Source organism: Parambassis ranga, chromosome 7 (assembly GCF_900634625.1).
Source record: "Parambassis ranga chromosome 7, fParRan2.1, whole genome shotgun sequence".
Lineage (NCBI taxonomy): Eukaryota > Metazoa > Chordata > Actinopteri > Ambassidae > Parambassis > Parambassis ranga.
The window spans coordinates 19908388-19924109 of NC_041028.1; the positions used below are offsets into that span (position 1 = coordinate 19908388).

General features: G+C 40.4%; 1 protein-coding gene across 1 annotated transcript; it reads right to left on the minus strand.

The window, feature by feature from the left end:
* Positions 1–3105: 3105 nt before the first annotated feature.
* Positions 3106–14569, minus strand: dalrd3 (DALR anticodon binding domain containing 3). Its single transcript, XM_028410830.1, has 13 exons — positions 14132–14569; positions 11878–12185; positions 11466–11785; positions 10971–11029; positions 10772–10873; positions 10632–10696; positions 10364–10422; positions 10212–10294; positions 9933–10059; positions 9281–9339; positions 9053–9169; positions 8897–8965; positions 3106–5168 (listed from the first exon to the last, which is right to left on the minus strand). The coding sequence occupies exons 1-13, from the start codon at positions 14357–14359 to the stop codon at positions 5049–5051; spliced, it is 1716 nt and encodes a 571-aa protein (XP_028266631.1). The 5' UTR covers positions 14360–14569; the 3' UTR covers positions 3106–5048.
* Positions 14570–15722: the final 1153 nt, after the last annotated feature.

Consider the following 15722-nt stretch of genomic DNA (forward strand, 5'->3'; position numbering starts at 1 on the left):
CAGATTCTTCACATGTACCAGAGCCCGTTTGCTTGATCATAGCTGCATGTAATGTTCACCTGGGATGAAAACAAAATGTTTTTACATGATGTGCTACTGAACACATTCAGACTTTATATACAACACTTTAATCTAGCCTACATTTAGTGCAATGTTATAGTAAAATGTAGTATATATATATATATAATGGGGAAATTGCATTTACTATATATATATATATATATATATATATATATATATATATATATATATATATATATGTATATATATATATATATATATATATATAGTAAATGCAATTTCCCCATTGTGGGACTAATAAAGGTTTCTTAATCTTAATCTTAAAAGTAGTCTGGTATGTACAGTCACCCACATGATACAGTATGTGACTATGGTGGGAATGTTCCATCAGTGTAAACAAACAATTTATGAGATCAATAATAAAACAGCATAACTTTTTTTCCCTGTACCATTATTTATTAAGCAAAATGAAGTAAAAATCATGTGTTCAATGCTGTGCCCCCTCTTACTGCTTCCATCCATTCATCCATTCATCTACAAACTGCTTATCTGAAGGAAGACTGAACAAGTACAGTGTGTTTGGCAGCAGTCTATAAGCAAAGACACCCAGACTGCCCGCTCACCAGACACTTCTTCTAGCTCTTCTGAGGGAATCCCAAGGCGTTCCCAGGCCAACCGAGAGACAAGATATTTCTTGATGAACTGATCATCAGCCGGTGTACAGACCTCTGTAAAAACAGATGTTTTGGCAGTTTGCTGCTTTGGAACATTCAGGTGTGTGTTAACACAATGGCAAGAGAGAAAGACATAAACAATGGTGTTAGAGAAGCAGCTGCTGCTGCACCAATCTAGAGATTGAGAAATATAAGAGAAAAACAGGGCTACATGTTTAGAGTAGTAGAGTCTACAGACCTCACTGAGCATGCTCAGTGTTAATGTGACAGCACAATTAGAAGAAGACTGAACAAGTACAGTTTGTTTGAAGGGTTACCAGGAGAAAGACTCTTCTGTCTAAAAAACACATGGAAGCAGGACTGAGGTTCACTAGACTGCATCTGAACAAAGAACAACACTTGTGGAACAATGTCCTATGGACACATGAGACCAAAGTGGACTTGTTTGGTCTTAATGATCACCACCATGTCTGCTGAAAACCAAACACAGCATTTCAGCAGAAACACCTCATACACACTGTCAAGCATGGTGGTGGAGGTCTGATGACTTAGACTTGTTTGCAGCTACAGGATCTGTACACCTTGCAGTCATTGAGCCACTTACGTTATATTACATGTAGACGAAACAAAATTATTTCCCAAAACTTAGAAATAACAAGGCCAAAAAATATGAGCCCCTGATACATACAATCAATTGTGTAGCCTTTTAGTTTGATAAGATAAGATAAAACTTTATTGATCCTGAAGGAAATTCTTGACCGCCTGAACATGCTTGGTTGTTTTTCAACAAGTCTGAGTCACGTCTCCTGAGGAAACCTAGTCCATTCTGCTTTGGTGAATCTCTCAAGACCAGATTTGATGGTCTCCTGGAAGAGAGCCTAAAGGATGGAGCTTGATGTGAAACATTGAGATCAGGTTATAGCTAACAGCTAGCATATGACTCGCTAGCACAGCAGAACCAGCAGGTGGTTTTTCTCATGAGTTATTGTATCTCAATCCTTTTGACATCGAGCCAGTCTTATGCACACACACACACACATTAGTGTGATGTCACTCTGTCTGTGTGTCATCATGTAGACCAGCTGGTCGTACTGTATCACCTCCTACTCCTCACTCTGTCCACACCGTAATCAGGTCACCACACACAAATGCACACAAACATGTTATGAAAGGTTTGTTTTTTTTGTCAACCCTAATAAATGTCAGTAAATGGTCTGTACATATATATACTGTCTGCCTACTTAAAGGTACTCAAAGAGCTTTATACAACTTTACATTTACCCTTTCACAAGCACACACACATACACACTAACGGTGACACCACTGGGAGCATCTTGGGGTTAGGCCTGTTATCAAGAACACATGCGGAGGTCTAACTCACTGTGATTGGTTTTAAAAGGAGTGGGCTCATATATAGAACTCAATGTGAAACCAAAAAACTAAGGAGTGCTTTATTTATTACAGCTGGTTCCAGAAAATAAAAGTCTACTCTCCGAAACAAATGCTCCACAAGACAAGATTGCATGACAACTCGACACGGTAATGCATGTTGTTTTCAACCACCAAGTGTGAAACATTTCTAGGAAGAGACATGTTCACTACTTTTCTTGAGCTGAAGTGAGTGTATGCTCTGCTTACAGACACCTACATACAGGCAGGGAGAACGGGCTAATTACACAGACTACTCTCCTGCTCTTTGGAGTCAGGATGTGTGCGCATGTGAGAGAGTTATAAAAGACGTGACTAAACACCATGACAGCCTCATCTGAATTACACAGAGCCTGCACACTCACCTCGGCCTGCCCACACACACTGAAATAACACAAGCAAATCTGATAGAGTAAATTAACTGTCATGATTTCTGTGTGACAACTTTCACAGAGTGGGCGACTTCAGGACACCTGCCAGGCAACCTGTCTGGCATGACTGTCCACTTGGCAAAGCCATGAACTGGGCATACAGTAATAACCAGAGTTACTCGATAAATGACACTTAGAGAAGGCCTTAACTGCTGCCCTTGAGTTTTATACAGTCCATGGATACAGTCTAAGAGACTGTAGTCTTGTATTTCTCTGGTCCACACACATGACATTGTGCATAGGACAAGCAGAGCAGTTAGATGACAGAAACTGATGCTGGATTTAGTTTTGCTGCCGACTGCTTTAGAGTCCTCCTTCATGATTACTTCCATCCTGAAAAGATTCTTAGTTCCAGACACACTAAAGCCTTTGGACAGCATTATACTGCCACCACCACGTTTGTGGGAAGTGTGTTCTTTCGATTATACACCTCTATTTTTTTTTTAAATGTCATTTTTTATTGCAGGGGCTAATAATTTTGTCTCCAACTGTAAATTTTCCAACTTTGGTCCCTAACTACACAGCCAACATGTAGATAAACGACAACAACAAACAGTGTAATCAGTGATTTTTTATTCCACATGGGTAGAAGCAGGACTCTGAAGGTACAGAACTGATTTAAAAGTGGCAGATTAGAAGGATTACAATGTGAGACATCAATGTGGATGAGGTGTATGCACTTTTACGATAAATCTACATTGAATATCTGGTTTATAATTGGTCCACGGCTCTTTTTCTTCCACTCTAGTAAAGAAACAAAAGAGGAAATTTTTAAAAAAAGGACTTCTTCATTAATAGACCTGTACACAGGCTGCACCAGGATTTCTATCTCTACAGACGGATCACAGGTAAGCATGCAAGGTATGAGGGGCTTTCTCTATAGAGTAGAGGTTTGAATATATGCAGCTTCATTCTGCAGAATACATATAGGGGAGATCAAACAGTTTATGGCACATTTTCAAAATGCTAAGTCACATTTCATACCTTTTCAAGGATTTAAGGACTTTACAACATGTGATTGATAAGTCTGTGGCCTAGGTTAGACTTTTAAAAATAAATGATTCTGCTTTTTCTAAAACTGACTCCTCCTACCATAGGCCACAAAATGGATAATTCTTGTCCCCCATCCCGAAATGTATAAAGAGTATTTTGGCATAAAACTCCTATTCTATTCTTTCCATGCAATGTCATGTATTTTCTTACATTGTGGCACAAGCAGGTTGGCTGGGACTAAGTGATGGGCTGAATAATCATATAAACACAGATGCAGAATTCAACATTCTGTACAAATAAATATTACAATAAATATTGCATGGCATTGACAATACATGGTGGTAAACTTTCATGAAATGGGATCTTCTTCTTTCTTGCAGTGCCTAAGACGTTTTAGTATGACATTTCATTTATATGTGAGATAATGAGATCATTACAAGGCAAAAATGTACAGGTCTGACTACAGTAAAACTGGGACTAATGGATTCTTTGGAAACACTGCTATCTCTTCATGTTTGTGGGTTGTTGTGTTAAGAGGACAAACAGAATAAATTATTAAAGCAGAGAAGAATATCTTTTTTTAAAATCACGATGCCCAGCACGCAGTTATACTCTAAGCCTGAAGAAACACCTCTTCTGATTGATACCACACTCTTCTACATACTGTAAATATGAGCAGCCACATAGCTTAGCAAAAAGACAGCTAGTTTTCAATCTTTATGCAAAAGATACCTAGCAGCTTGTGCTCCATCTTTACCATACATAATGTATGTATTTTATGATTTGTCAGCAATAAAATGTTAAACTGTCATACTTCTTTAGACATGTAGCAACAGGAAAATCCTTCTGCTTTAATCAAAGTGAAGAAACACTACAGTGTTCATAGATTACACTACATTATTAGTGGGTAATGGCAATATTAAAAGGAGCAATTTGCAAAACTTAAAAAAAAAAAATTAAGAAAAAGACCTTAATCTATGAACAGACCAGCAATTCATTTGAACAGACATGCCAGAGAGAGTGGGGTTTTGCCTGTACATGGATGAGCTACATCATTTCTGCTAGCTGCATGGACCAGGGCTTCATGTCAAATGCCATGAGGCCCAGAGGAGTGGTACACAAGGAAGAAAGCTCTGTAATAATCCATGATGTTCTTTACAATCAAACCAAAGCAACATGCACTCTGTTTCCCCCAGTCATAAATCTTGATGGCAAGTTTGAAGTTTGGAGACCACTGCATGTTTGTTTCCCTGGGCAGAAAGAGACCACTGGACATCTATGCTCGGTCGCTCTCCTCACTTTAGGTACCATAAATTAAACTACAAGTTGACCCTTTAAAAATACCTAATATAGCTTAATGAAATGCAGAAGCAAGACGACAGGTCAAATCCCATAATCAGCTGCCAGTGAGAATGTGATGGATACACAATGGGAGGGCAGGTATGTGTGAACATTTGTAGGTCGGGGGGTCGGGGGTGGATCTGAGTGAATAACTTGGAGGCTATAGTTGCTGGATGGGGGGAAGGTTAAGGCTGTCAAGAGCACTGTGGAAGAGCTCCCTCAATGCTCTCAGCAGGTAAAGACGACAGAACATCTGGTTAAAAAGATGAGGCAAAGGCTCCTAAAAAGAAAGAAATAATATGAGAAGGGTGACAGAAAAGAAAAGGAGTATAAAGATCTACATTTATAATGGAACATTTTTGACAGCTATCACATCAAAAAAATCCCCAGCCAGTGCAATAATAGATTATTAACACATTAATGTTGCCGTTAGTGGACAACAAGGGACATATGACAGCACAAAGTGCACAACTTTATGTCATATTCAATACACTTCCAAAGTCACATTTAAAAGTTATTATTTTGTAAACATAAAAATCACTTCATCAGTCTTAGACAAACACAGCATCAGACAAACAACAACATATAACTTTGTTTCACTGTGTTGTAAAAACACTGCGTCCCTTGTTACTGCTTCCATATTTAGTTGTGTGAGCTGCAGCAGGTCCTGCTGATCATCAGTGCTTGCTCAATTAGACTGAACAAGCACAGTTTGTTTGAAGGGTTACCAGGAGGAGCACGACTTCTTTTGCAGCTACAGCACCTGGGGTACGTTTCATTAAGGAGGTTCACCAAACTCTGAGTTTTACTCTGAGATGTTAAAGTTTTTGGTTTCAGTACAGTTGATCTGTGTTCAGTCAACTCTGAGGGTGAAACAGGTGAAATAATAAACTTTAAATTCTTATAAATAAAAAATTCTTATAAATAAATAAAGAAGACCAAATCAATGTGAATAATTTGTGTTGTTTTGTCTGTTGTCTCCCACCATACTACCTCCTGTATAATAACTGCATCTTGTCATACAGCGCAATAACTTTTTTTCAGCTCCTATGTATATAATGTCAATTTTTCAGTTTTTCATTTTTCACCACACCGGATCATAGCGTGCAATAACATTCAGTACTGAGGTCTTAGGTGTGCTTCCAAGGTACGTGCTGTAACACTGTGAATTATCCCTGTGGGGGACTAATAAAGCATAGAGAAGATTGAAGCAAGGCGTCTGGACTTGTAGAGTTTTCTAGAAGACGTTTCGCTGCTCATCCAAGCAGCTTCATCAGTTCTAACTGTTTGGTGGGGAAACATGGTTTATATGTGGTTACAGACCTCAGTGGGTGGGTCTGGGTAAAACTTTAAAACAATAGCACTAAATGTTTCCATACTTACCTGAGATGTTCTGGCTGACTAGGCCAGGTGTGGCTAATGACTATGAAACTGCCGGAGGGGGACTGGTTGACAGCCCTTTGTTCTAACTGTGAGTATGTGCAAACTTCCTGGGAATGGATGGAATCACTGCATTGTATGTGGTAGAAAGATGATGTCTGAGGCCACCACCTCTGTTAAGGGAAGGTTTTTCCAGCTTAACATAGATGGCTTCCTTGACTCCTCTTTCATACCACCTTTCCTCCCTGTCTAAAGTGTGAACATTGTTGTCCTCAAAGTCTTTGAGGTGGAGGTGAACAGCTGAGTCTTGTCCTGAGGAGGTGGCTCTCCAGTTTCATAGTCGTTAGCCAGTCGTTAGACACACCTGGCCCAGGCAGCCAGAATATCACAGGTAAGTATGGAAACATTTAGTGCTATTGTTTATTTAAGTTTTTTCCCAGACCCACCCACATAGGTCTGTAACCACATATAAACCATGTTTCCCCACCAAACAGTTAGAACTGATGAAGCTGCTTGGATGAGCAGCGAAACGTCTTCAAGAAAACTCTACAAGTCCAGGCGCCTTGCTTCAATCTTCTCTACGTATGATGACCTGGATGACTGAGAATCTTCATCAACATGACTAATAAAGCATTGTCTTATCGATCTTATCTTTACTGCTTCTGGTGGTAATCAGAAAAAACACTAATCTGGTTGTGGCCTCAAATCCTGCCCAACCTAAATGTAACTCCATGTAAACTAATTCAGCCTCCTCATCTGCATGATCCTTGATAAAAGAACAGTCAGCTGATCATCATTCACTCAGACAGGGAAATGTGCCTGAATGAAAGTTGAAGTGAAACAGGGTGTCTGTAAAAGGGGAGGTGTCAGAGACACCCTCAGGGTTTCTTCGAGACAACCTGCACCAGGCCAGGTTATGTTCACAGACAAAGTTACAGTGGTTACAGACTCCGAGTATGAGTTACCTTGCATTATGAATTGGGCTTAACTTACTCCTCGATCTCAGGTTTAACCTACCGCCCCCCCCTTACTTAAACTGTCAACTCAAGGTTTCCTTTATTTCAGGCTGAACATACGCAGAGTTTCCTCCTAACCTGCTTTGTAAAAAAGGCCTCTGCACCGCTTGCAGTCATTGAGTTGACCATAAAGTCTTCTGTATACCAATTAAAATGCTGTGGTGGGACCTTAACAGGCCTCTACATAAGTGAATGTCCAAAATCCAATGAAGTGAAAAAATGTTGTGAAGAAGAATGGACCAAAATTCATCCACAATGATGTCATAGCTCTCTGTCGTAGCTCTGATGTCTCACATATCTTGCCCTGTTTGACAGAAATTAAGAACTTGTTGTCCAGCAATTTCTTACAGCTAAATGATGCTAAATCAGAAATGATCATCATTACACCTTCCACCCCCAACTCCAGTTATGTTGCCCACCTCTCCACCTGTCTTGGCACCTGGTCTAACAATATATGCACTGAGGCCCGCAACCTGGGCATCATCGTTGACTCTAAACTTTCCTATGACACTCAAGTAACCAAGGTTGTTCAATCCTGTTCCGCACAGCTAAGGCAAATAAGACAAATTCGACCATTCCTCCCCCACCTCTGTTTGAAACGGTTATACATGCATTAATTTCCTCCAGGCTAGACTGCTGCAACGCCCTCTACTCTGGTATCAGTAAACATAACATTCACAGACTACAACTAATACAGAATGCCGCAGCAAGGCTTCTCACTCATACCAGGAGAAGTGACCACATAACACCAGTTCTAGCTGCCCTTCACTGGCTCCCTGTGAGTTTTAGAATTGATTTTAAGATTTTACTGATGGTTTGTAAAGCAATAAATGGCCTCGCCCCCTCTTATGCAGGACCTTTTAACCCCTCACCAGCCTGAACTCTGCCTGAGATCCCCTGGAAAGTTCCTCCTATCAGTCCCCAACTCCCAGCTAATCACAAAGGGTGACTGCGCATTTGCTGCATATGCGCCCAAAATCTGGAACTCCCTGCCAGAGAACATCAGGCGGGCAAACTCAGTGTCTTCTTTTAAATCTCTTCTTAAAACTAACTTTTATCGCTTAGCCTTTTCCTAAACCGGTTTATTTATCTATTCATTCCTTGATTTACATTATTGCATTTTATTATTGTTTTATTGCTTTATGCTATTACCCTGGTTTTATCTTACGGGCCTATTTTTATTTTATTCTACTTTAAAAATTGTTTTTATGTCTTATTGACTTACCTTGCAATTCCTGTCTTATTTTGTGAATTTCACTGGATGGTAGTTTAACCACTCACTGTTGTTCCTGTTTTGATTTTATTGTACAGCACTTTGAAACTGCGTGTTTAAAAAAGTGCTATATAAATAAAGTTATTATTATTATTATCCAGGAAACCATGACTCCAAGTTTTTGCTGCTAAAGGTGAATGTACGAGCTGTTGAATCATGGAGTTACTTAGTGTTGTGCACATGTTTATATTATATGTTGTTGTTGGTCTGAGGTTGTATTTACCTAATAGGACACAACAATCACATGAATATGTATTATGATTAAAAGGGGGGTACTAACTTGTAAACATGACTGTATATGTAACAGACAAACATTTAGACACAATCAAACATCCTCACCCCCAGCACGTGGACTCTGTTGTAGTATGAACTGAAGTCTTTGCTGAGAGAAACCAGAAACTTGCAGCTCTGAGGAACACAGACAAACACGTTTGGGTTAACAAACATCTGCTTAAAACTACAGTGTCAGCTTATGTATTTACACAGTACTATCACCTGCTCAGTTTTAATGTTGACTCTGGCTCCTCCCCCTTCACAGTCTAGTGCTTGTCCTGATTGGTTCAGCAGCTCAGAGAATGGAATGAGGTAATTGAACAAGAGAAGCCACTCACCCTATCAGTGAAAACACAAAGACAGTGTAATAAGATTAACAGGGCATTCAGACAGTTGACAAAAATGATTCTTCAACAATGTAACAGCACAAGACAGGGGACAATACAGTACCTCTTCTTTCAGAGCACTGAAGTCTAGCTGGGTGGCTTCAGGGATTTTGGGGTACAGACCTGCGGGTACCAAAATAAGGTTATTTTTTTATATATATAAAAATACAGTAATAATGTATAAGACAGAAAAAAATGCTGTTTTGAATCTAAGAGGACACATTCACACAGGAAGACCTGAGAAAAGTGAAGGCTGAAGAGGACAGTCTTGTGAAATACTGTATATGGTTACTGAATATATATGTAGCTTAAAAGGATTCAGACTATAAATTACATTGTGTAAGAATATAATGTTGTGAATGGATAGATGGATTAAGTAGATAAATATATTTGATTTAGTGGCACAGGTTTAAGTGCGTACTCTGCAAGTTACATTCACATACACTGTCAATTTTCGTTTAGGCTGGATCAAACTTGATATTTACATCATTGTCCACTTACTGTCCATGCCGTCAGGCTGTTTGATGTAAGGCCCTGTCTTACCACTAATGTGCAGTTACTCCTGAGTAATAACATACTGCATACAGGCTCTGTACCAATGTCCCCTTCTGTGTCTATGTGTCTACCACAGTGGCGTGAAACTGTGTTGTATAATACATGGGTGCTCTCTATTGAAGGACTGCACACAACTGTGTCTGCATGTCTTCTGCTCTCACCCCTCTCCACTCCTCTCTCATAGCTGTCGAACAGCGTGTGCAGTCTGGCACAGTTGTACATCACAAAGACTCCTCCTTTGGGCCCCTTTGTTGACACTCCACCTTCTCTCTGGACATCCAGTGTCACCTAAACACATGACTGTCAATTATTTAAACTCAACTACGAGGAGAGTCACATAAACATGTGACCAGGACGTGTTCAGACCTGACGAGCTAGTCAAACACATGCTAAATCATTTAATATGTGCACAAAAACAATACTTTACAATCAGGACGCACAGGACTAGTGTGGACTGTGGACAGCAGCTCAAATCTGACTGTGGCAGAAGTCATGACCTTGATGATGTCATCCCACGTCTGACCTACAAGAAGAGGCATTCAGTTCTCGTGCAGCTGTATAAGATCACTGATCACTGAGAAAACACACACACCTTCTACTTGATCGCCATACTTCATCTCTGAGGCCTCCTTCACCTGAGTTCGTCTCATCCTAGAAGTGAGGAGAAAAAACAGAAAGCTTTATACATTGTTTTTGTTATTTGGGTTTAACATATATATATATATATATATATATATATATATATATATATATATATATATATATATATATATATATATATATATAGACAATGAATGTCTGTGAAAAAAACATAAAACAAGAAAGAGAGAGAGCAGTGCAAACAAAGAAAGTGGTCTTACTGCAGATACTGTGCAGCAGTGAGATGAGAACCAGGAGTCTTCACAGGTCCACATACAAGATGTCTCTGTGACACAGAAAGCCCCACAGGTAAAAATCAAAACATAATGCACACTGCGGGTCTATATGTTTGTGGGTTTACCTGTTTGTGTGTCGCTCCACTGGCTCTCCACAGCATTGCTATCTGCTGCTGCCGGAACTCATCCTGGTAAGAAGTCACGTGTATCATTGTAACTGTGGCTGGCTGTGAAAGAAGCAGCGAGGGCGTACAAATTAGCGTTATTTTTTACGATAACAAAAACATTTTGTTTGTGTACTGCATGTGTGTGTGGTCGTCTCACTGTGCAGTTCGATGTAGATAGGTCCAGCTGTGCCAGGTGAGAAACACAGTGTCTTTGAACTGAAAGAGATACACATGCAATCTCTCACCAGCCAATTCACAGTATGATCTTTTATATCAGTTCTTTATCAGGACCAGGAGACGGTTAGCTTTGTTCAACATGTTAAAGCTGTTTGACGATTACTGTTGTTCTGTTACTATACTGTATGCTTTCTCATTAGCAGAGACTTTCTGCTCAGAGAGTCTCAATCTCTTGTTTCTTGGCAACCTCCTTGAAGAAGTCGATGACAAAATCAAGTAGGTGAACGTCTTGTTTTCTATAAAAAAGTAATTAATGTTATTACTCAAAAAGAATCAAAAGAGAGGTTACGGACCTTTAAACATGACTCTATGTGTCTAATATGTTGTAATCTGATAATGTCCATGGAAATCCTGCCTACTTTAACTTGGGTGATCACCTGATTCTCAAGAGTAGCACCAGTCACTCCATCCTTACCTGTACAGGTACCAAGACTGGGGTCATATCCTTGCAGCCCCTCCTCCTGGAAAACTCGTTTTAGGTTGACCCTCAGCACCCCCTCGTTCTCCCCCTCCTCTACTTTCCTCCCTCCGCCTTCTCCTCCTCCACTGGTCCTTCTGCCTCTCTCTGTTTCCCTCTCTCTGTACAGCGAGTTCTCGAGCAGCTCCTGGATCTTTTCCTCCCGCCCCTCATTGGTCCAATTAGCTGGAGCTGTGGGCCAATCAATTCCAAGAGCTTTGAGAAAGGTGATGACATCGCTGTCTTCAGGGAGAGCTGGGCAATAGAACACTGTAAATCTACGACACATCATCAAACAATGATCAATTATTTTCATCACAAATGATTCAATTTATCCTTTGGTCACGTTGCGATCAGCACACAGACTCACCCTTGTCTTCTCAGCAGGGCTCCCATGTGATCAGCCAACAGAACTGTCCTCAGCTGGCCCAAACTCATCGTATCAGGAGTCAGCATGTTGGGTTTTGGGTGCAGTGCAGGACAGTTGAGTACTACAGTACCGTGCCTCTGACTTGAGGGCTTTAGGTATTCTGCCGCTTCACCCGCCAGCACTGCTCTGAAGGCTGCAGTTCGGTCCACCCGCACCCTGAGACCCTCATCCATCACTTCCCCACCAGCCACAGGAAGAACCCCTCTGCCCCGAAGAGACAGGACTCTGGACATCACTGCTGGAGGGACCTAGGTGGATACAATTTTATGCTCATATTAGAAAAAGTTTTATAGAAATATATAAGAAAATACAAGAGTGTAACTATTTGAAGTTGTAAAACTATCAAAACTGTCATGTCACTGAGCAGATCCTTCAGTGACAGGCTGCTCCATCGCTATCGCAGGTCCTTCCTACCTGCTGCCGTCAGCCATACTACCTCCTGTAACTTGGCTCTTGTCATACAGTACAATAACTCTCTTTTTAGCTCTTTTGTAAGTAATGTAAATTGTCACATATCGGATCATAGTGTGCAATAACAATTCAGTACTGAAGTCACTTTATTCTGTTATTTAATCAAGCATTCATTCACCTTGTATTCATTTTTATTTATCTATTTTTATACTTTTTTTTTTACGTGTGCTTCTACTGCTGTAACACTGTAAATTTCCCCTGTGGGGGTCTAATAAAGGATTTTCTTATCTCATCTCTTGCATATTAGGACTGATTGCATAACAGACAACATGGTTCCACCCCTGCCTTGGAGGGCACTACCATTTTGAAAAAAGATGCCATCTTAGAATCAGTCTAACTGAAAGGTCAGCAGCTCAGCTCAGGGTGACGTCTGACTGCACACACCTCTAACAAGTTACAGCCACTAGTTGACCAGACAACTGACAGCACTGAGTACTCACAGCTGTAGCAGAAAAAAAGAACTTCTTATTGCCAGGTGAGGTCTGAGATTCAGCTGCAAGCACACAGCGCAGCGGACATTATGGCATATAGGGCAGGCCAGGAGTGACAGACAGGAAGCGAGTTTCCTTCTCTATTGATCCCTGCCTTTGTGTTTCAGTCACTTCCTTTGAACTGCTTGTGATCAACACAAGCAGACACATCAGCACAGATTCATGGTGAACTAAGTTACCTGTTGTGCAGCTTTTTTGAAGGCTTTGAGTAATCTGTTTCTAATCTGTTTAATCTGATCTGTTCTGTGAAGTCTCTAAAATCTGACAGCCCAGCTGATGGTCTCATTGGGAATACAGTGAAACAGAAATGTGGTTTTTGTGGTGAGGCCTAGAGTCATGGTGACACAGAGGTAGAATGTAACAGATGTAAACCTGTGTTGCTACAATAATCTTAGTTGACAGAACTGTTTTCTTTTCAGTTTGTTTTGTATTTGTCATCATTGCTTAAAATAAATAAGGAGTTATTATTGAATCTCTCAATAATAATACTCATACTCCATTTTATTGACTCCATCCCGTTGTTGGCCGTATGTATCGTCAGGGAACTAGCAGCTGTAAATATATTTAGCTGTCAGTAAAATAGGTGTTGAAATCCAGCAGAATGCAGCAAATGAAGCAGCTTCTACTTCATTAAAAATCTACCCCCCTCCCCCAGAGGTGTCCCCCTCCCAATATTTTTACAGCTTCTAAATTCAACTTAACACATTATCTTTATACGTCCTAAACTTGCCTACAGTTTATTTAGTATCACTTGAGTTTTCAAGGTGATGCTCGCCTTCTTTAAACTCGACTGACGTTAGAATTAACAATCAGGTTTTAGCTTTCGCTTCAGAATTAGTGCTCAACCTGCTTCTTCACTGATCCAATGACTTTTGGTCTGAGGAGCAACAGCGACCCCGCTCCACCACAGAAAGGTACTACATGTTATTTACAAACTTTCCACAAAATGCTTCTTTAATTATTTTTTTAGTTGTGCATATTTATTTCATGCAGCTCGTGTTAACAATTCGCATTTTGCACGATTTCTATATCTCTATATAGGTTCTTTTTTTGGTAAAAGTCTAACCAGCATACATCGATCGATCGATCGATTCTGCAGGCCTGGCTCATCTTAAATGAGCCTAGTTTCAACAAAGTCAGTAATTCTGAGTATAACATGTTACAACAGTGCTAGAGAATAACGTTCAAATGTAGCGAATAAACATTAGTCAACAAGTATCAGCCAAACCAACCTGTCCGTCCGCGTACAGCGTGTGAAGCATCGTGGTCGGCGACAAGAAGTCCCTGTTTCGCAGGTTTTTAGCACTGCTCTCCTTAAACCACAGCTTCTCTGGTTCTGATAATACTCTGTCGTCGTTTGTCCGGCTGGAATCGTGGACATTTTCACGATTGCCGCGCAGCGCGGAGCTCAGAGCCCGGACAGTAGGAGTGATTCGAAGAGGCTCCTCGATATTCTCCATCACCAATACTATATTTTAGCTTTTGCTTGCTAACAGGCTAAGAACATTCACGCCTTACTCATATCTCTTGTTACATTGTTCGTGGTGATGCGGGCTGTGTTAAGCTTGTTGTCTAACAGCGATAGTCCAGCCGTGCGATTGATTACTGGTCGATGTTAGCTGTAATGGAATCAATTCGCCGCTTTCCTGTGCGGAACTTGTGTGGCGGAATCTTTGTTTCGTTACGGATGCATGTTCCTGCGGGGACATGTACACGTGATGCCGTATCCGGGGTGTCTTCAGATTAGGGGTGGGAAGTTCGACTCAATTCAGTTACTCTCGAACCCAAACGTGAACGAATCTTATTGTGAGTCATTTCGTTCATTTCGTTCTTTTTTACAGCCGGTGGCGCCGTGTCCCTGTAGTATCGTATATCATGTATACTGTATATCATTGATATAGGTCAAGCGGCGACGTGCATTATAGGTGTGAAGCTGAGCGTTGTGTGTTGCTATGGTGACTGGAAGTCACCTTTGAATCACTGCTTAAATGTTGTGTCATTAAGCATTATCAGGAAATCACAAGTCACTTGTCAGGACTTGGGACGTGAATAAAAAGAACTGAAGAAGAAACACTACTACTGAAGACATGGTTTGCTTCAGCTGACAAAGTATAATACACAACTACCACAAGCAATTCAAAGCATGTGAAAACATAAGAGGGCAAATACACACCACAATAAAGTGACTTCTGTCCTGCAGCCTCCCTGCCAGTGTTGTTTAACAGCGCCACAGTGACTGGGTAGCTGTCACGTGACACATGAACGAGAGCGTACTGCTTCCCACACGAGCTGTGAACGAGAACGAATCTGTGCAGCCTTTGGAGCCTATCACGTGAGAAATGAACGACGAACGAGAACAAGAATGAGAACTGCTTCTTAAACAGCCTGGACTGCCTGTCACGTGACAGCTGGTAGCAGAAAAGTGAATGCAAAACTCATTTTGACAATTAGTGAGACAATTAAAACAACAAGTAACAATGAATAAGTTCTTTAAAATGTTTACATTATGCATTTATTGTGTCCAAAACGTTACATTATATTGTCCTTATTATTTGTTGTTGTTGTTGTTATTGCTGTTGAATTTTATTATAATATGGCAGAGCATCACACAAAATGAACATGTTGACATAATTTTATTTATTTACAAACACACTTTACATTACATACACAATAACACTACACATCATCAAGAACCAAAGACCACTAATTAATTATAATTTCATAAATACATAACGTATGCGCGTTGTCACATGACAAATGAAGGAGCGTCAGATGTCAGACATTCATTTCCTTGTTTGTTTCTCAGTCCACAGCCGCAGCTGA